This window comes from Oenanthe melanoleuca, chromosome 3 (assembly GCF_029582105.1).
Source record: "Oenanthe melanoleuca isolate GR-GAL-2019-014 chromosome 3, OMel1.0, whole genome shotgun sequence".
Lineage (NCBI taxonomy): Eukaryota > Metazoa > Chordata > Aves > Passeriformes > Muscicapidae > Oenanthe > Oenanthe melanoleuca.
In genome coordinates, this window is record NC_079336.1 from 11,621,406 (window position 1) to 11,641,318 (window position 19,913).

At 37.5% G+C, this 19,913-nt stretch overlaps 1 protein-coding gene across 1 annotated transcript in view; it reads left to right on the forward strand.

The window, feature by feature from the left end:
* The first annotated feature begins 213 nt into the window (after nucleotides 1–213).
* NBAS (NBAS subunit of NRZ tethering complex) overlaps nucleotides 214–19,913 on the forward strand; it is a 157,565-nt gene continuing 137,865 nt past the window's right edge. Inside the window, 12 exon segments of the mRNA XM_056488728.1 lie at nucleotides 214–379; nucleotides 4,802–4,856; nucleotides 5,519–5,555; nucleotides 7,275–7,352; nucleotides 8,267–8,314; nucleotides 9,407–9,450; nucleotides 9,832–9,965; nucleotides 10,648–10,781; nucleotides 10,902–11,000; nucleotides 15,274–15,412; nucleotides 16,847–16,912; nucleotides 19,734–19,862. Coding sequence (XP_056344703.1) covers nucleotides 236–379; nucleotides 4,802–4,856; nucleotides 5,519–5,555; nucleotides 7,275–7,352; nucleotides 8,267–8,314; nucleotides 9,407–9,450; nucleotides 9,832–9,965; nucleotides 10,648–10,781; nucleotides 10,902–11,000; nucleotides 15,274–15,412; nucleotides 16,847–16,912; nucleotides 19,734–19,862 — 1,107 coding nt within the window. The 5' untranslated portion in view covers nucleotides 214–235.

Sequence of the window (19,913 nt, forward strand, 5' to 3'; positions counted from 1 at the left end):
GAACTCCAACTTGTAGCAGTGAAATATTTAGAAGTCCTACGTAGCACCATTAAAGCTGGAAGAACAACTTGCTGGAAATCCACCTTCTGCTTTTTTTCCCATTTATTGCCGCTATTCCGTAAGGGCTCAATGCACAGCCCGAGGTCTGCGGCGCCGCGCGAGTTAAACGCGGCGCGGTTTGGCCCCCGCCGGGCGCCGTCGCCGCGGCGGCGCGGGGAGGGCGGGACGGGCCGGCATGGCCGCCGCCGGCGGGGACAGCGGCGGGGCTGCCCGGGAGCGCGGCACGGCCGGCACCGGCGAGCAGGCGGAGGACGGGGAGGAGAACATCCTCTACGACCTGCTGGTCAACACCGAGTGGCCTCCGGAGACGGAGGTGCAGGTGCGTGTGGCGCGGCGGCGGGCGGGGGTGGGGACCGGCCACGTTGGCGCGGGCGGGGACGCGGCGGCGCCCCGGGGGTGCTGGAGGCTGCTGGTGCCTCCAGGGAGGCTCAACGCGATGCCCGCCGTGTTCCTGTCGGGGACACGGGGTGTCTGTGCGGCCATTGTCCCCTTGTGCCTTCGTGTCACTTAATTCCCACCCTGGCATGTGCCACCTGGGATGCCCTGAAGTGTTTCTGCTTATTGAACAGCGTATATCAGGAGTGACTGCAGAGCTGACACAAGCGAAGCTGTGATGAATGAAGTCCAAGTCTCATCCCTAGAAACTGCTGTACAGAGAGCTGTGCAATCTGTCCTGGTGAAAACAGGACTTAGATCCTCTCTCTGGACTCCTGAAGCGATATGGTTCTGTCTGTATTTGCAGGAGTGGGGTAACAGGGACAATACTTTAAAAATATATTTCACTTTATGTCCACAATGCGTGCAAATGGATGCCAGTGCCTGAGAAATCAGAAAACACTCTTCTTGTACTGCAGGTTTTTAGTTGTTTCTATCTGTTGTTCTTCTCGGGTCACCACAAAAGCTGGGAAGCTCTTTCATCTTTCCTTTTTCATGTTTTCCTCTGCAATGTGCTGAGCTTCCTGCCTCTGTGTGTACTCTTGTCTGAATTGAATAGAGGATGCAAGCAATGTGGTTTTTTTTCTTTCTTGTAGTGGCTTTTAAGTCCACTAAAGTTTTTAATGCATTTCCCATTGAAAGTTTTTAATAGGAGCATTATAACAAAGTTTTATGCTTAATGAGAACGACTGAACAGAAGAGATGTAAAAACATCACAAGTGGAGGAATGTACCTGTTAAAAATTACTAGAGCTATGCTGAAAAGAAATAGGTTTCCATTTATCAGAATGTTTTGTTTTGTTTTGTTGGTGGTGCTCTTGATCTGTAAATCCTCAGTTGCAGCAACAGGTATGGGTTATATATATATATATATATATATACACACACATATATATACATATATATACACATATATATGTATGTATATATACACATATGTATATATATATACATAAATATATATATATATTTACATGTGTATATATACCAATTACTCACTGAATAGGTTATTTGTATAGATGAACTGATAGTTGCACCTGTTTTAATTTGTGTTTTGAGAAATGGTAAGTAGTCTTTGATTTTAATAACATATGGAAACAATTTTCCTGTTGCAAACCTTGAGGAGTACTCAGGTATGATGACATGAGACTGGTTCTTCTACAGCCGTGTTAAGGGGACACATTTCTGACAAGTTTCCGCTTCCATTAATGTTTTTAAGTTGTATGGTAAGTTGATTAAAGCTTGATTACTCTGAGAAACAATCGTGTTGTTTCATCTCCTTTTGTTAAGTGGTCCCTCTGGTGCCCCTGTAGGTACCAAGGGACTGTGAGTAGTGTGTCAGTGAGGTGACACCTCCCTTTAGTGGCAGTATGTGGGGATGCCAATTTAAAGTGACTGTGTAACCACACTCTGAGAGTCCTCATCTGCTTTGGTAGTAAGAATTTCTGAATATCTGACTTGTACTCACTTGCCAGCTCAAGCAGATGGTGCTGGTTAATTTAAACTTGGTATTCCTTGCTATTTATTTTTAAGATAATACCTTTTTTCAGTAGCAAAAGTTGGAAGGTTTGAAAATATTATGCTGTCTAGTTTGATTGGATTTACATGGTTCTTGGGAACTGTCAGTACTCAAGTGCTCTTCTGATTTTCTTTTTACCATTTTAGTGGGAAATTGATTTTCCACTGACAATCATAGGCAAACATTATTTTGTCAGTATGAGTCAGTTTTTGCCTTAAGATGCCTTAATAGTGATATTACTTAGATGACTGACTTTTCCTTTGGAACATCTGTCTCTTTCAATCCTGTTTTTTTCCCACTTTTCAGAAAAAAATCACACCCTACTTTTTTGTAGAACTGAATCTTTTGGAATAAGTGAATGGTAAGGAATGGTAGAAAGGGAAAGGAAGTTGAATGCTGCACTGGGAAATGAAATTCAGTGTCTTCCTATGCAGTAATCTGGGCTACAGAGCTCGACCTTAAACTTTCACAGGTCTTTGTTGACTTTATTTTTCTGTTATTTCATTTGTGATGATTAATTTTTAATTGCATAGTACTAGAACTTGCAGCTCTAATTATTGGAAGATGAGTCTTGTGATGAAGGTTTAAAATCATGTTAAATTCAAGATGTTGGTAAAACTGGCATGGATCTCTTAGGTTGAGTGCCCAAATTTGCTTTAATTTTAGTTCTTGTCAGTATTGTCATTCACCTGTACTGAGCTTTCCAGTAAGATTTTTTTTGGGGGGAAGAAGAGGAGGGGCAGGGGGGTTGTGAAGGAAACACATAAGAAATTGACTATACCAGAGAAGAAAGTGACATAGAAATCAAGCAGTCTGTATTCAGGATAGTGATGCCCTTACATATCATGCACTGTTTGAGAATGCTGAAATATGTAATGAGAATAAAAGGAATTCCTGGTTGTAGATCCGTGAAAATAGTGAATGAAGCAGTGGCTGTGGACAAGGTTGCAAGAGAGGACTTGTGATTTATGGAAATATAGGCAGACTGAACTCTGTTCTTCTATTTATTTTGCAAGATGTATTACCTGGTCATGTGGGATTTTTTTTTTTTTTTGTTACACTCTAATGTTTTGAGATTTCCGCAACACCCACCACCTCTTGTCCTTTCAGTAAGCTTGCAGGGTGTGCAAAAAAATCCAAAACTAAGTGGGTTTCTTGTCAGCAAGAAAGTTCTTTAGATTTTATTCCTGGAATGCTATAGGGAAGGAGAAGTTGAAGTTGTTTTCTTAAGAAGGAATGAATTAAAAAAAGGAATACAGCATATCTGGTAACCATTGCTATTTCTGAAATGATAAGAATATATTACAAAAAAGTAAAATTCAGGTCTTCAGGATAAAATAGTAAATCAGTTTTGTGAAGAGTTTAAGATGTGTGGAATAGCAGCTTGTAGTTTAGGCTTAGGAGCAGACACTTAAAATATTAAAAAAAATCTAAAAAGATGTAAGCAATTTTAGGAAATGTTTTTTGCTGGGAACTTCCTCAAAATCCAACAACTTTCAACAGGCTCTGCTTTTAAGGTCCATAAGGAATTGCAGTTCTCCCTGAGGTACTAGAGTAGGTGTAAGAAATAATTTATGCTTTCACTTATTTTACTGTAATGCCTTCTTATTTCCTGGCTGATCAGCCTGAATGTGGAATATTATCTATTGGTACAGCTGTGTTTGCTTCTTACATGCTGTGAGATGACAGCCTGGTTATTTGAAAGACTGTTTATGGTTTGCAAACTATGCCTAGAAAACTAATCTTTACTTCAATAATTTAAATTTTGGAGCCTAAATAATAAATATTATTTTTTAAGCATAGACATGTTCTAAAATGTTGATAAATTTATCTGTCTTCCAGAGTTTTCTGCTTTGTAAGTCGGTGAGGTCTGAATGTTTCAGTTAATGAGAAATTCGTTTTATGTATTGTATATTGAATGGCAGAGAAAATTCAGTCATTGCCTATTCTTATGCTCAGTTTGGGATGCTCTAATGTTTTCATTAGAAAGCATGATTGCTTATTTTGAAGATTTGTTTGTGGATCCTTCCTTATTGGTTATCCTTGTTCTTGTCTCAGTTTTGTATCTTTTTTCTGCTTCTTACTAACAAATAATTTTACCTCCTGTTATAGATAAGAATATACATCCTCTGTTGTCTTGGATTCCTTTTTTCTGTGTTTGGAGAGTGCTTTCATTTGTATAATGACTGTAGTTGTTCCCTCTGCCTTAAGTAGAGCAGGGCAGGTGGAAAGGCTATGTGAGATGGTATGGAGTAGAGGTGGTTATCTGAGTGGCCATGTTACATAGTACAAATTGATGTAAAAAGAGGGTTTTTTTTCAGAAATATTTTGTTTATCTTGATGTTCCTGAAACTTCCATGAGCAATCTTTAGGTAGCTTAGCACTTAGATATTAGCATAATAGGGTGCACACGAAGTACTTTGACTGCTAGGCATTACAGATCACTGTGGCATTTATTTGGCATAAGAAGAATGATTTATAATAGCTTACATGAGAACATAATAAGAAGTCAATGTCTTTTGTTACCACCCGAAGACTGAGGCAAAGCTGAATCAATAGACAATCTGTAGCACATTTTGTTTATTGCATCTTGGCATTTAAATTATTTGGTGTTATATGTTTTAGCTTATGCAATTTAAGTAGACATTTGATGAAGTAGTGAGTAATAGAAAATACATGAAGAACTTGTAGGCTAGGAGCCAACTTAATCAGTGAATGTATGTATGAATATTGTATTTAAGTTCAAAATGTGGGACATGCTGTCTGATGATGATTATTGTAATTGCAGCCAAGAGGCAACAGAAAACATGGTGCATCATTTATCATCACTAGAGCAATTGCAGGTAAGTATGTCTTGTTCTTACATTCATGACTTCTAAGACTGTGTGGGTTACTTGTAAATCTTGCAATTTCTGCCCTTTAGAGTGCCTAATATAATGGAAATAGAGTGTAGGATGTATTTTCAGGAAGATGTTTTTTGATTGTGACCATGGCTGTGTTATTTTTATGCCAATTTTGCAAGTGTTCTTGTCTCCATACATTTGTTGGATCAAATTAATAAATCATACATCTAAGAAGTTAACAAGCTCTGTGTTTTGCAAAGTGTACTTGAGCCTTTTTTTCCCCTCTCTTAACATCTCCTGCACTGGGCTGTTTGCTAGTAAGTTCTGTGAGCAACTTTTACATTCTCATGATATTACAATGGATAAACCAAGTGTTGAATGGCAGCAACTAAAGTGAATTTTCATCCAGTAGGAATGTCTCCTAGAATTTCAAAAAGTGTGCAGTGATTTTTTTTTTGTTTGGTTGGTTTTCTTTGTTTTTGATTTGCTGTTTGCATTTATTCTGACATAAGAATTCCTTCACCTAGTATAGAGGATTTTTTCCCCTCAATACGTTTTTCTTTAGTGAGAATTTGAGATTCCCTGTGCAGTAAGCTGGAGGGTGTTTTAAGACTTCAAGGGTGTTTTAAGACTAACAGAATTTTTACCTCTTTCTATTGCAGGTCCTGCATTGCTTTTGCTTCGGTACCTCTGGTACAGGTAGGTTTTACAAGAATACTGCTTAATTGTCCTATTTGGTAATATTTTTATAGCTTTTCACTTTGATGGAAAGTAATTCTTAATGGGAGTAAAATTGAACACTTGTTTAGAATACTGTCCAATAAATGCTTAGAATAGCCTCTTTTCATAAACTGAGTTGTAGCTGCTTGAGTTGCGTCTGAAACCTAAAGAGAAGAAGGCTGGTATGTACTAGTTTGACTTTGTGCATTTATCAGAAGCTGAAGTAACCTTGCAGTTGGAACAGGTTTCTCCAGACACATTTGTTCTCTCTACTCCCAGCTAAGGTATTGCAAGGGAAACTGTTGCAGGATTTTTTCTTAAGTGTAAGTGACAGATATGATGGCACAACAGGGTTTGCGTCCTTTGGAGGAATAATTTTGAATTTTTTTTTTCTTTGACAATTGAGACTTATATGAAAAGTTTGGTAACTTCTTGAGCAGCACTCATGCCATTTATAAATTTAACATTTGATTCAAAAAGTCATTAAATGGTCCCAGAAATATATTGGGGTAAGTACAATGTTTCTGGAAAGCTCTGTGGTTATACTACTTAGCAGGTTTGAAGATATCAGTGCCTCCTTTTAAAGGATAATATGTTGGTTTTGAATTACATGGAAAGAGACATCAATGTGATTTCCTGTGAGACAGTACTGCACTTGAATTTGGCAGGGAATGCTGTTTTCCCTGTTGCTGGTGTTCTACTGTATTTTTGTGCACCTACTCCCCACCACCTTTTCTTACGAGGAGGTGATGTTTATGGGCACCATACTGTCATGTAAGTCTAGTTGTAAAGTTTCAGTGGTAGATAGAATTCACTTACTTTTCTTCCCTCCTTCCAGTAGTCATATTTAAAAGCTAATTTCAAGCTTTTATAATTTATTTTAGTTGCTGTTTTCATGTATTTGATAAATTAGTTTCAGAGGGAGCTTGGGAGGCCTCAAGTTTAAAATCCCACTAAAAGCAGAACACTGAATTCCGACTGGTTTCTTGGAGCTCTGTCCAGCAAAGTCTTAGGAAATGTTAAAGGATGGAGAAACCAGACTCTCTGTTCAGCCTGTCCTGGCTTCTCTCTGTTCAGCTGTCTGCTTGACTGTCTTCATGGTGAAAAAATCTCCTTGGTTTTGGAATTACAGAGATACTTAGATTCGAAAGGATCTTTATAGTCATTGAGTCCAACTGTTACTTCAGCACTTCCAAGTCTTCCAAAGGGTTAATCATGATTTCTTGTGTTCCTGCCATGCACCTCTGTTGCTCTCATCTTCCTGGTAATCTAGGTATCAATCAGAATGCTGCTGTCCTGTCATCCTGAAGCCTTCCCTTCTTCAGGCTAAACAGGTACAATTCCCACAGCATCTGATTTATTGTAGGGCAAGTACTCCAGTGTCCTGACATCTTGGTGCTCCTTCTGTTTACTGGTGGTTTTTTATAATGGATGTACCAAAACTGTCTGGTGGGCAGAGTGTAAAGAGCGATAAATAAATGATCAGTTCCCTTAATGTGCAGTTTTGTTCTGTTAGTAAAAACAAGGCTGTTGTTAGCCCTAGTCGTTGGCAGGGTGCAGTGTTGATTCATGTTCACTTGCAAACCCTCTCAGGTAATTGATGGCTGCCTTGAAGCCGAGTTGTCTGGTGTGTGTATCTCAGGTAGTGCATTTGTTCACTGTGTGTTCTGATTTAGCCTAATGGTTTTGGTATTTCAGCCCTGCAAAGTTTTCTCTGCCCACTGGATTGGTTCGTCTGGTTAGTAAGCAGATCAACTGGCACCTCGTACTTGCAAGGTAACCAGCTCCCACACTTTGCCATTTCTGGCAGGAGTGAATGTATTGATGCTTCCTCTGCTCCCCCCACCGTCCCCACTGATAGCTGTGCTGAGCTAATATTATGCTAGAGATGTGTTGTTGTTTCTGATCAAGAGAGATACTGGAAGCTCTTGCAGGTGGCCTCAGTGTCCTACCCAGGGGCTTCTGCTTCCCTTCAGTGACTGCACCTCTCACTCAGGACTCAATGTCTGTCTAACTTCTGAGGCAAAGTGGCTTGCAGTGCAGTCATTTTCAAATTCAAGTCCTGAATTTGATTGATTAAAAACTTATAACTTGGCAGGATATATAATTTTAAAGTATGCAATTTATATTTTTGGAAAGTGAATGCATATTCTCAAGACTTGTCTGCTATTGCATGCACTGAAGAGTAAGAGTTCCTGCAGCTCTTCTGCAGGAATTTTAGCAACATCAGTGAGATCACTGGCTTTTAAAAGTAGGCACAAATATGCACAGAAAAATGGTTCAGTGGGGAAGGTTTTAGTTTGTTGTATACAAAGACACATAACTTACTGACTTATGATAGTTGTTTATACCAGATAAAGCAATACATAGCAATACATAGTTTTGTATGTTGCTGTTGTAAAATTATCTGTAAGCAACATCTTGATTCTGATCTCCCATGCAGTGGGATTTTAGACATTTTTCTTAGTGCTGCTGGAAAAGAGTGGCAGATAGATTTCTGTGAAATGAAAGGAATATCATAGCATGCATATTTTATATTTAATAAAAATTGCTATTTCCCATTTAATTTTTTAAAAATTTATGAATGAGGTAATTTATATCTAACCATGGAGAAAAGCACCTAGGACTCTGATGCACATTCTCTAAGGAGTGGACTTGAACTGAACTTTGATATATGTTTTTTCTTTCAGCAATGGTAAATTGTTGGCAGTTGTTCAAGACCAATGTGTAGAAATCAGGTAACTTAGCATTATCTGTTACTTCAGATGTGGAGTTCTGAGAAAGTGTTTCTGGTCATTTGCTAGCAATACTTTTAAAGGACTTTTTTTTGGTTTGTTTTGCAGTGTTATATATTGTGAGATTTTCCATGGAATGATCATAAAAGCAGAGACCTGTTTCTTTTTAGTTGTCAGCCATCCCCCATTTAAAAAAAAAAAACCAAACCAAACATAAACTGTCCTTGACCCCCCCCCCCCCAATTATAATAGATGTGTTTGTATCTCTCTCACTCTGTTTTCAAGACGTGAAAGAAAAACAGTCAAGATCCTCCAAAATAGTCTGCACAAATCATGGACTTTCTAAGATTTGCCTTTCTGCCCTCTAGAAATTCTCCCCTAAAAAATGGGACAAGGAGCTGGTATCCAGTGTTCTTCTTTGTGGAGTACCTGGCATGTATAATACTTCACCTTATTTTACAAGTGGTGTGGATTGCTGTAAAGACTGATGTTTTCCCTTTTCTTGTGCACTCTTAACAATAGGCTCTCCTTTGCCAGTTCAAGAGCACATTTAGCTGTAGAACAGATCTTGATTGAGTGTGTTTACTTGCTTCACAAAAATCCATTTGCTAGAAGGTCAGACCTTCCATTTATATGTAAAAGAAGCAAGTGTATGAAAATTGTTCAATCAAAAGTGGTGTGAGCACCATAAACGTCAGCTTAAAGACTATAAAATAAATCTTGTGTTTCAACTGTATTAATGTAACTATATTCTTGCATTGTTTCTAAAATTGTAACCTAGAGAATACTGACTAGGCTTTTTTTTTTTCCCTAAAGTTACATGAAGCACTGAAATGATGCTGTCCTATTTTTTACAGGATTACAAATAAATGAGAGGTGTTGGTATTTATGCAGTTGGAGGAGTGTCTCTAAAATACTATTATTAGTTACTGTAGCTGCCTAATGGTGAAAATTACTATCTGCTTTTTTGAACAAGTAGTTAGGGGCATGCAGGCCTTTGAATTGTTTACTTGGAATACTTTTCTAGTGGTCTGTTACAGAAAATTGAATCGTGGGTTTTTCATCTCTGAATTCATATGAGTCTTCTTTTTGCAGGTCTGCAAAAGATGACTTTGTATCCATAGTTGGAAAATGTCAAGGTATGGCAACTTCTTCATCATTACTGAGTGTCATCATTGTTTATTATTCATATATTGCTAAATGGTGTTGGTTACTTTAATGATAGTGATACAACTTCTTAAAATTGTTGGAAAGAATCTCTTAATAGTTTTGCTCTGTGACTAGCTCTATTACCCTCCCTCTGCCACTTATTTCTGTGATGATTAATATATGAAACCTGAATCTGAAATAAAATGGTAGTTAGAATTAATGGCTCTGGGAGACATGAATGATATTTCATTTTTTTACTCTACTTTGAGATCAGCTTGTAATGCTGGCCCCCTGCATTTTTTTGATGCAATTGACTTTTTGTTCTGTTTAAGGGATTATATTTACTTTTTGCTTTTATTTGTTTTTCATAGTGCCAAAGGATCCTAGTCCTCAGTGGAGGAGAGTGGCATGGAGTCATGATTGTACATTACTTGCTTATGCTGAAAGCAGTGGAACAGTCAGAGTGTTTGACCTGATGGGTAGTGAGCTTTTGGTTATTTCACCGGTATGTGCTCTCTTGGGTTGAATACAAATATAGCAGAACTTCTTTTAAGGAGCATGGATAATTTCCACTTTTTGACCTTTTTCAAATGATGACTTAGTTTGCTAGAAAGGCTTACACTATGAATACCATGCAGAAATGGACCATAAAAAGTTTCTTCCATCATCAACAAAAGTCATGTGTAGCCCCTACAATAGCACAAAGGATATGTTTTACATCTGTCTTGGAATTGTGGTGGATCTGTAGGTGCATCAAACAGTGAAAGTATGGAATCACCACAATTTGTAGTAGTATATTATAAAGCTGCACTTTGTATGCAGAGTCAAATTGTAAATCAAGAAATACTGCTGCAGGGTACTTTGCTTTGTACAATATTAGATAATTGCTGTTGACAGGCCCCACACAATATATTTTCTATTTTGTTTGTTCAAAGGGTGTATTGAACTCATTTGTGAAGGTGGCTCAAGTGTTCTTCCTTAGTATATTATCTTTACAAACTTTATAGTAATAAGATATCTTAAAAATCAAGATAAAAGAAAATGTATTTAGTTTGTAAATACAAACGATGAAACTTTATTTTTTAAAGTACTGTATAGTTAATTTAACTTTCTAGTTTTTTCAGTAACAAAGACACATTTTAAAATCTCCTTTCTCTCCCAACATCTGCCTTCATTTTTGGGTAAAGACAGCAAGTATTCCAGGCGACCTGAGTTACGCTATTGCTGGATTGATCTTTCTGGAATACAAAGCAAGTGCCCAGTGGTCAGCTGAACTCCTTGTTGTTAATTATCGTGGAGAACTGAGAAGTTACCTTGTAAGGTAAGCATGAATTTTGACTTGCTTTGAGAAGGTGCAGTGAGCTTTAAAGGAATTCTTTCTACTCTTTAAAGAAAATAAATCTGAACTAATGCATGTATTTCTTTTTCCTGGCATACTTAGCGTTGGAACAAATCAAAGCTTTCAAGAAAGTCATAGTTTCAGCTTTAGCAGCCACTACCCTCATGGGATAACCACAGTCATTTATCATCCTGGTCACAGGTAAGTGTTCTGTTTGCTACCTGACAAAAAGTAGCAAAATTAGCGTTGAAGTGTGTTGGATAGGGAAAAAAGTCTATTCTAAAATTGCTGTTTAGGGCATCAGTAATAAAAAGTCATGTGTCTTTTTGCTATTAAAGAGGAACCTTAGTTCATCCCACTTGACTTTCATTACTCCATTAGTAAAGTCATTAGTTATTTTATAAAGTTACAGAAGGTCCTTTTCTGTTTGAGTACCTTGTGTAAGCAGCATGCACTTTTAGCATGTCAGGAATAGCTTCGAAAGAGATTTCTGAATATGATAAAAGATTGGTAAAGGTGAAGTGTACGTTTAGTTGTTGATTGGTTTTTGTTTGTTTTAGTTTTTGTTTGTTTTTTTTGTGTGGTTCTTTGTTTTGTTTTTCTATCTGGAATTGATTGCCGACTTGTTGGCCAGCCCATTTTCCCTGGTGTTCTGAGTGGAACTGCCAGGCTTTGGCGTTTGGGGTTGTCTTGTGATGTGTTTTCTCTGTTAGTAACTTGCTGGGTACAGAAGCTGGACTTGCAGTGTGGACTGACTGCCTGTGTGCTCTTGAACCCAATGTAATTGGAATAGGTCCTGGTTAGCCTATTACTTAAGCTAAAAATGTGTCTACTTTTTTAATATTGATTTGTTATGTAGCAAGATAAACTCAGCAACTCTATTTCTATTTCTCTTCAGTTATAGGAACTAAACCTCGTTCTAGATATTTTTCTTGTATTTGATCAGCTAGGATTAAATATTTCAATGCAGTGTTACATCACTATATTATTTTAAATGAAAATTAGGCTTGGCTAAAGAAACTCACTATTGAAAAAACTTGTTCTCATTCTTCAGTATTAAGTGAGCTGTCGTATCTATCTTAGGAAAACAAATTATTATTAATGAGATGTAATGTTCTTCTAGCTTATTATTTTGAGAGATTAATTTTGTATATGGCTTCTTCTTTCCACCTAATTAATATTTAGTGATTTCACATAATTAATACTCAGTGTACTAAATTTACAGTTTTGAGATAGTAGTTATGGACTGTGGAGCTTTGGTAGCACTACATGATCAGACAGCAGAACCAATCCATTGTTTCCTTTGATGAGACCAGGGTTAATGGTTGTAGTATTTCCTGCTGTGTGCAGCCTATTGAGTGCCTCAGTAAAGTTGAAAAATTGACACTTGAATGAAATTGATGGAAAACAAAAGAACCAGTGTTTTGCCCCCGATGAAGGCAAGTCTTTTCTATTTTGAATTTAGTCTGTGGTAGAAGGCTTGTAAATTTGACATTGGAGAAACCTAAATTTGTGAGTAGAGTCTCTTCCTGAAGTTTTCTTGTTATCCCAAGAAACTCTGGCAGGGCTTGAACACAACTTCTACAAAGTTGTGCATGAAAGAAAATTGTTGATACACCTTGAACTTTTAATTTTCAATAATGTGAACTTTCATCACTTAACACAAGTTCAACTTTGTCATTTTGTGCTTTCTTGCATTTAATCTCAGATGATGAAATTATACTGATCTCTCTTCACTGCTTGAAAGGCTTGACATACACAGTAATACAGTAATGCAGTATTTGCTTATGACCCATTATAATGCAATAATATAGCAGTTAAAAACTTAATTTACTTAATTTTTTCAACTAGATGTATGATAATTGCATAGAGAATATGTCAATAGGGACTGTTTCTGAATCTGTAGGAAAACCTGAAGCAATAGCTTTGGGAAAAAAACCAATAATGACTTTTACTTTTTGAAAAGTACTATAATCCTTAATTTAGATAGCTAATGTTGGTGCTCTCACGTGATCTCATTTCCATCTAGGACGGAATTTATGGTGCATTTTAGTTGAAAAAACTTAAAGTCTGCTTCAGTGTGAGCTCTTTGTAAACTCAAATCCACAGTTCAACAGCTGTTTTTGTTTTGGTATCTTAATCTAGAGCTGAATGCCTTATTTCTGGGTTATCTGCAATTGCTGCAGAAAATGTTTGGTATTAAAAACTAAAGTTTACAATGAAATTGTAATGAAGGAGTTGAAGGTTTTCAGATTTATTTAAAAATTTTTGTACCAAAATTGCTAAGTAAAGAAGGGCATATCAAGTTTTTCTTGGATGCTTCTACTGAGCTTGTTCTTGAGACTGGTGTTACACTGTTTATCTTCAACTCAACTTTGTACAAACTGTGGAGTACAGTTGAGGTACTGCAAGAGCAGCCAGTTTTTGAGACTGGAGGAACCCTTGGAGATCATCCAATGTGTTCTCCTTCACCTCAGGGTCTAGAGCAGGTTGCTTGGGGCCATGTCATTGCACTCCAAGGCCTGCACATCTCCTTTAGGAGCACGGTCTGAGGCATTGGGGAGCTGCTCCAGAGGGTGCTGGAGACTGAGCCTGCAGCACATGGCTGTGATTGTTTACAGCATACACAGAGACAGGTTCTGGCCATCATCTTCTGCACAATGCTGCACTCTGGGCATGGCATTTACATAGATCTTTTTCTAGGACTTGTTCCAAGGGTTCCTGGCCCCTGTTAATCAGGTGTCTATCTGGAACAAAAGCTCAAAGCACCCTTTGATTAGAAACAGCTGGCAGACTAAAAGCTTCTAAAGCATGCTTTTCCTGACAATGACAGGCATTGTGAAGTTTCTCAGAGGCTTCCCAGGAGTCCTCTGGTCATCTCAGGAGTCCTCAGATGGTACCTGAAGTATGTAGATTTTTAAGGATCTATAAATGAAACCTGGAAACAGCTGTGCAAACCGCTGCATGCTGGCTGTGCTTTATGTAGAACACTTCTGCAAGAAAAAAAATTAGGTTTTATCATGTTCCTGTCTGGTATTCATGTCTCCTGTTGCAGTTTTTGGTGAAAGTGACTTCTGTTTTACTGCTTCAGGTCATTTATTACACCACAAAACTCTTAAGACTATAAGCATCACTCTCAAGAGATCTTACCTCTTTCTGCAACTAAGTGAAAGGGGTTTGTAGCCAGGTGGGGGTCAACATCCTCTCCCAAGGAGCTGGGAAGACATGGAAGATGAGGCTTAAGCTGTGCCAGGGGAGTTTTAGGTTTGCCATCAGGAGGAATTTTTTCACATTAAGGGTGATTAGGCATTGGAATGGACAGCCTGTGGAAGTGGTGGAGTCACCATCCCTTAAGCTGGTCTAGTTGACATGGTAGTGTTTGGCTATAGGTTAGACTTGATGATCTCAGAGGTTCTTTTCTAGCCTAACTCATGATGTAATTCTGTCATTCAGCCATGGTACAAAATCATCTTGCTGTACATTTGTAAGTAGTAGGACACCTGGGAATACTAAATAAGCTTTACTGATGTCTTAAAAAGGATTGAATGTGGAAGGATTTTTTTTTCCCCTTTATTCTTACATTTGACTTTTGCAGATGTAGTTTTGGCATCCCTGGTGGCCAGAGCTGCGCTGTGAGAGTGGCAGCCACTACTGGAAGGGGAGAGCACTTTGGGAATGGTGCAGCCTTGGGAATGGGATAATGGAGCATTCCCAGGGTGGAGCTTCAGGCTCCTACAATTGTGCCTTTTTTTGTAGGTACTTGACCTTTTGATGGGTGATTCATTACAGTGATGCTTCCAAACAAACTTTGATACTTATTCTCAAAGTTTTCATCAAAGTAGTCATCAGTTAAATATAAAAGTGCTTGTTAATAAGGTAAAGGGGCTTTAAGGGCAAATACTTTGGTACAGTTTAGTGGTGTTCAGCAATAATTACAAGGTTTACATCAAAGTTTTTAAAATGCTACCTGTGGTGTGTAATGAAATTATTGCATGCACATATATAATTGGTACAGTGGCTTTAGAAAACAGAATTGACAAACATTAATGTGTTCAGCTCTTTAGTGAAAGAGAAGTAGCTTTTGTACCACATCTGAATAAATGGAAATCTGATGCTTAAACAGAATAATCAGAACTTGTCACATGCTTAAGCAGTAATTTTTTATCATTTTTTGAGGGTAAGGAGGAAACTCAAACTTGTGGCCAGACTTATTTTATTTTGGCAATTGTGACTTTCCTGGAAAGCTAGAGATGAGAATGAATAGGTATACATGATATAAAAAATGTTATTTGAATAATATTGAAGTATTTTTAGATTTCAGGGTATTTAGTCACAGACAAAGTTTATTGTGGCTGTTAAGTGTCTTGGTATATTTAGCCTTTGGTTACTCTAAGCAAACTGCTATAGACTTAAAATTAAAAAAAAAAAAAGTGTCAGTATATGAAATCACAATACATCTTTATATATTTTACAGACTTCTCCTTGTAGGAGGCTGTGAAACAGATGAAGATGGAGTATCTAAAGCAGCTGGTTGTGGGATATCTGCTTGGAGAATTCTGTCAGGCTCTCCCCATTACAAACAGGTCACTAGTTACGAAGATGATGTTAGAACAGTAAGTATGTGTCCTCATTTTACTGGATGAATATTCTCACTGGAAGCTCAATAAGTATCTCCTTATGAAAGATTAATTTAATGTGATGTTTTGCTATTTTCTAAGCTATGTATGTCTGTGTATGTCTAAACAGTTATGTCTTTCCCCACAGCATCTGTCTGTTTTTGCTTTTTCTGTAGTATGACTTGAACTTTAAGTTCTTAATTATCACTTGTGGTTTTAAAACCAAAAAGAAAAGAAAGGAGTCTGTAAATTTCCAAGCTGTGATATTTTTTGCTCTTAGTTGTACATTGGGATATGTTACCTGTCTGAGTTGAAAACAATTACAATTTGTTCTTCTGTTACTTCATAACAAAAGGCAGCACACCTGAAATAAATGTTTCAGTTTAATTCTGGCACTTGATTTCTTTTTCTTCTAGTAGAAGTAAATGTTTGATTTGGTAACAACTTGGTTATACTGAAATCAATTTACAATATACCAGGATAAATTTCAGTGTTTACTCTTACATAAGTATTGGTTAGTATTACAAACGAGTTGTTAATTTAATTGCAAATGAGTAGTGCTTTGCTGTGCTGTGTTATATATCTACTGAAGTGGACAGAATAATACAAACTGTTCTGCTTGCATTATTTTAAAGTAGGCAGTCTTATGGAAGTTTAAAAATAGTAACATCATAGAATATGCTGAGTTGGAAGAGACCCACAAAGATCATTGAATCCAGCTCCTGGCTCTGCACAGGACACCCAGTGTTACACCACATGCCTGAGAGTATTTTCCAAACACTTCTTGAGCTCTGTCAGGATGGGTTCTGTGACCACTTCCCTGGGAGCCTGTTCCAGTGCCCAAACACTCTTTAGGTGAAGAACCTTTTCTTGATACCCAGCCTAAACCTCCCCTGACACAGCTTCAGGCCATTTCCTCAGTCCTGTCCCTGTCCCCCAGAGCAGAGATCAGTGCCTGCCCCTCCTCTTCCCCTCCCAATGGAGCTGTAGCTGCAGTGAGGTCTCCCCTCAGTCTCCTCCAGGCTGAACAGACCAAGTGACCTCAGCCACTCCTCACATGGTTTCCCTCAAGGCCCTTCACCATCCTCCTGGCCTTCTTTGGATACTCCAGTGATTTCATCTCTTTCATATATTGTAGCAGTGCTGACTCATTCAACTCACTGTTGTCCCTTTCTGCAGCACTGCTCTCCAGCTTCTCATTCCCCAGTCTGCACACAGCCAGGGTTGCCTCAGATACAGTCTGGCACTTGGTCTTGTTAAGCTTCATCTGGTTGGTGATTGCCCATCTCTCTGATTTGTCAAGGTCTTTCTGCAGAGCCTCTAGGGAATCTTGCAGAGTTGTTTTAGTGTTTTAAATATGACTTAATTTTCAGTGCATAAAACAGCATATGAGATTGTTTTTCATTGTATGATTTGTTTCTGTTCCTACAGGCACAGAGAAGAGGATTATTAAGGATTATGAATTTAAGATTTTACAGCAGGCGAGGAACAGAACAGGTATTAAGATCTAGGTCTACCTCAGAAATGTATTTTATTAACATAATTGTTCATTCATGACTACCTGAGAGACTGACTGAAAGTAGGTTTTAATTTATGCAATTTAGGAATTTAACATTCTATTAAATTAATCAAAAAGCTTTAGCATTAAATTGAGTAGCTTGCCACTTACTTGGCTTTCTTAAAAATCCAGTTAATTCATTTACTGAAGCTTGAGTCACTGGATTTCAGGAACAGGTCTAGAGATGTAGAGTTCAGTATTAAATGTAAACCCTTATTCAAAAAGGAAGGTATAAGAAGCCATCTAATTATTTTTTAATGAATGTGATAATTGGACCATGTTAGATGTGTTATATATTCTTTAAGAAGAAAGTAGATTGTGATGATGTTTCTCAAATATATGCCCCAGAGACAAAGAACAAAACCTAGCATTCTGCACTACACCTATCCTACTAGAAAACAATAAGAAATTCTCAGCCCACAATCTTCACACCCTGTGGGGAAGAAAAAATGGGTGGATTCAAACTAATTCTTCGTGGCTTAAATAGGGCAGGCACAAAGACTTTATTTTTACAGTCTGAGATACTATGGAAACATTTTCCTAAGTAGCTTCTAAAGTTTATTACAGATCAGACTTCTACTCCCAGGATGCATGTGAAACTAATGAAACTCAGTATAAACTTATTCTTAAAAAACTCTGCCTATGAGCCTTGTGTTCTTTCTTCTCTGCCCTGAGTGAGTGCTAAATCTTGAATGTCATGCTGAGGTGTAGGTGTGTGCTTTCTGTATTTCCAAGGTGTTGTACACAGTGCTCATGGCTTTCTTCTACATGCCTTGGGAACTTCCCATGCCCTTCTTATAAGAAAAATTGTTTTCCAGTCTTTTGTTTACAAGGAAAGAACTGTCTACTACCTTCACTCTGTGTTCTCTTGAGAGAAAGAATGGCTGATCTGAGTTGGAAATGACCTTAGTCGATTTAATAGACCTTAATAGATTTTTTGGGATGCTTTAGAGGATTGGTTAAAAGAAGTTGCCTGCTTGATTGGAAAGGGAAAACAAATCTTTCTGAATCTTTCTCAAGGGTGGAATGGGGAGAGATTTTATTTCCTTCACTGAAAATGTTAAAGATAAAGCTGACTTAAGCTTTTTTTGCTTAAAAGCTTGTGCAGCATGTAGCTGTACTAAATTTCAACTTCATTGCACTTGCCAGTGCTAAATTAATGAAGAAAGGTGGAAATTTATTAATCCATGAATGTTTTGATCCAATTTCAGAGATTATGGCTTAAATGTGTATTCCTAGTGTGAAATTAACACTAGGGTTAAAATGACAGATATAGCAGCTAGAGGACTTGTATATTAGAACTGACTACACTGGGATTTGATTCTTAGTGTTGTTAAATGACACTTAAAAATGTGAAGTGCCAGCCTGCTGAGTTTCTCAACATCTTGTTTTGCTGTTCCCTGAAGCTGATGAGCTGTTTACAGAGGCAGCATTGCCTGCTTTGGCAAAGGACTGATTAATTTTTATAGATAACAGGGCTTGGGTGATAAATTTGAGTGTGTTAATGGCCACCCAATATCTAAATCTCACAGCCAGAGAATTATTACTGACTGGTTATGTTTACCTCCTTTCAGGATCTGTGATGTATACCACTGATCAGTTATCTGAATAGGTTATATATTTTAGCTCTATGTTTCTAGGTCCTTTAACAATCTTTTGTTCTTTGTACTTTGTGCATGCAGATTGACTTGTAAAGAGAGAATTGCCATTTGAAGGCATGTACAATTCCTGGGCAAACTACAGATGAAAGTGCAGTACTCCAGCTGCCTAAGAATATAGTCATAGAATATGAATTTTTTCTTATAATTCTTAAAGGGTTTAAAAAACCCTTAATGCTCTCCTTTCAATTGAAAACACAGTTTAGGCAAGAATTTCAGGAGTGCTCTCAACAGCTGCAAACCACTGTACAACAGTAAAAAGATTTCTTGATTGTGTTTGCTTGTATGGTGTACCTAGAACTTTAAAAAGCCTAAGAAATTAAATAAAAATAATAATAAAAAAAACCCTGAGTCCAAACAAACAGCCTGACCTGAGAAGAATATTTCTACCTTCAGATAATACCTATCAGTAGCATTCTGTAGAAGTGCCATTAAAATTTCTTAATTGATGGATGTCAAATAACTGTGCTTCATTTATGTTGGGGTAATTTCTCAGAGAGGAGGTGCTGGCCTGAAAATTGATAGCTGCAAACTTGGAGAATTTTAACTCTGAATCCTTATAAACTTTTTTTTAAAGTAAACTGACAAAATGAAACTTTATGAACAATGTAATTTTGGGAGTCTGCATCCTGCTGTCAGGGAAGATGAGACACTGTAAGAACTGAATGGTCTCTCTGAAAATGTAAAATTGTTTTGGGAGAGGGGTGAATAAATGTAAAATATATTTTCAGAAATTGTCAGTCCTTGCCAGTGGTGCTAAATTTGACTCTAAAATTTAAGTTTGTATTTAGAGTGTCTTGTGGAAATAGTGTACAGATCCAGTAGTAAATGTGCAGGATTTTGTGAACCCTTAAGAAGGTATTTTGTTAGAAGTATGTTTTGCCTCTTAAGGTGTCCAGAGCTGAAGGAAAACTTAATCCAGGAGAATTTTTGTAGCCTTGATGAAATTAACTTACGAATGTTGAATTATTTTATCTGTATGAACATAATCTAATATTCACTATTTTACTATTTGGTCTGTTGTCACTTGAGAGATTCTTGGTATTCCTTGGTGTATATTTTTATTATGTTTGTTTATTTGCTTGGATATTATGTTTGGCAGGATGGAGTTTTCAAGATGAACCTTTCTCCTGATGGAGCTCTTTTGGCAGCTATTCATTTCTCAGGAAAACTGACGATCTGGTCTATTCCATCTCTCAGACAACAAGGAGAATGGGACCAAACTGCTCAGGTAAAAACAAGTATATATTTAGAATTATATATCTTACTCCTCTGGAATTGT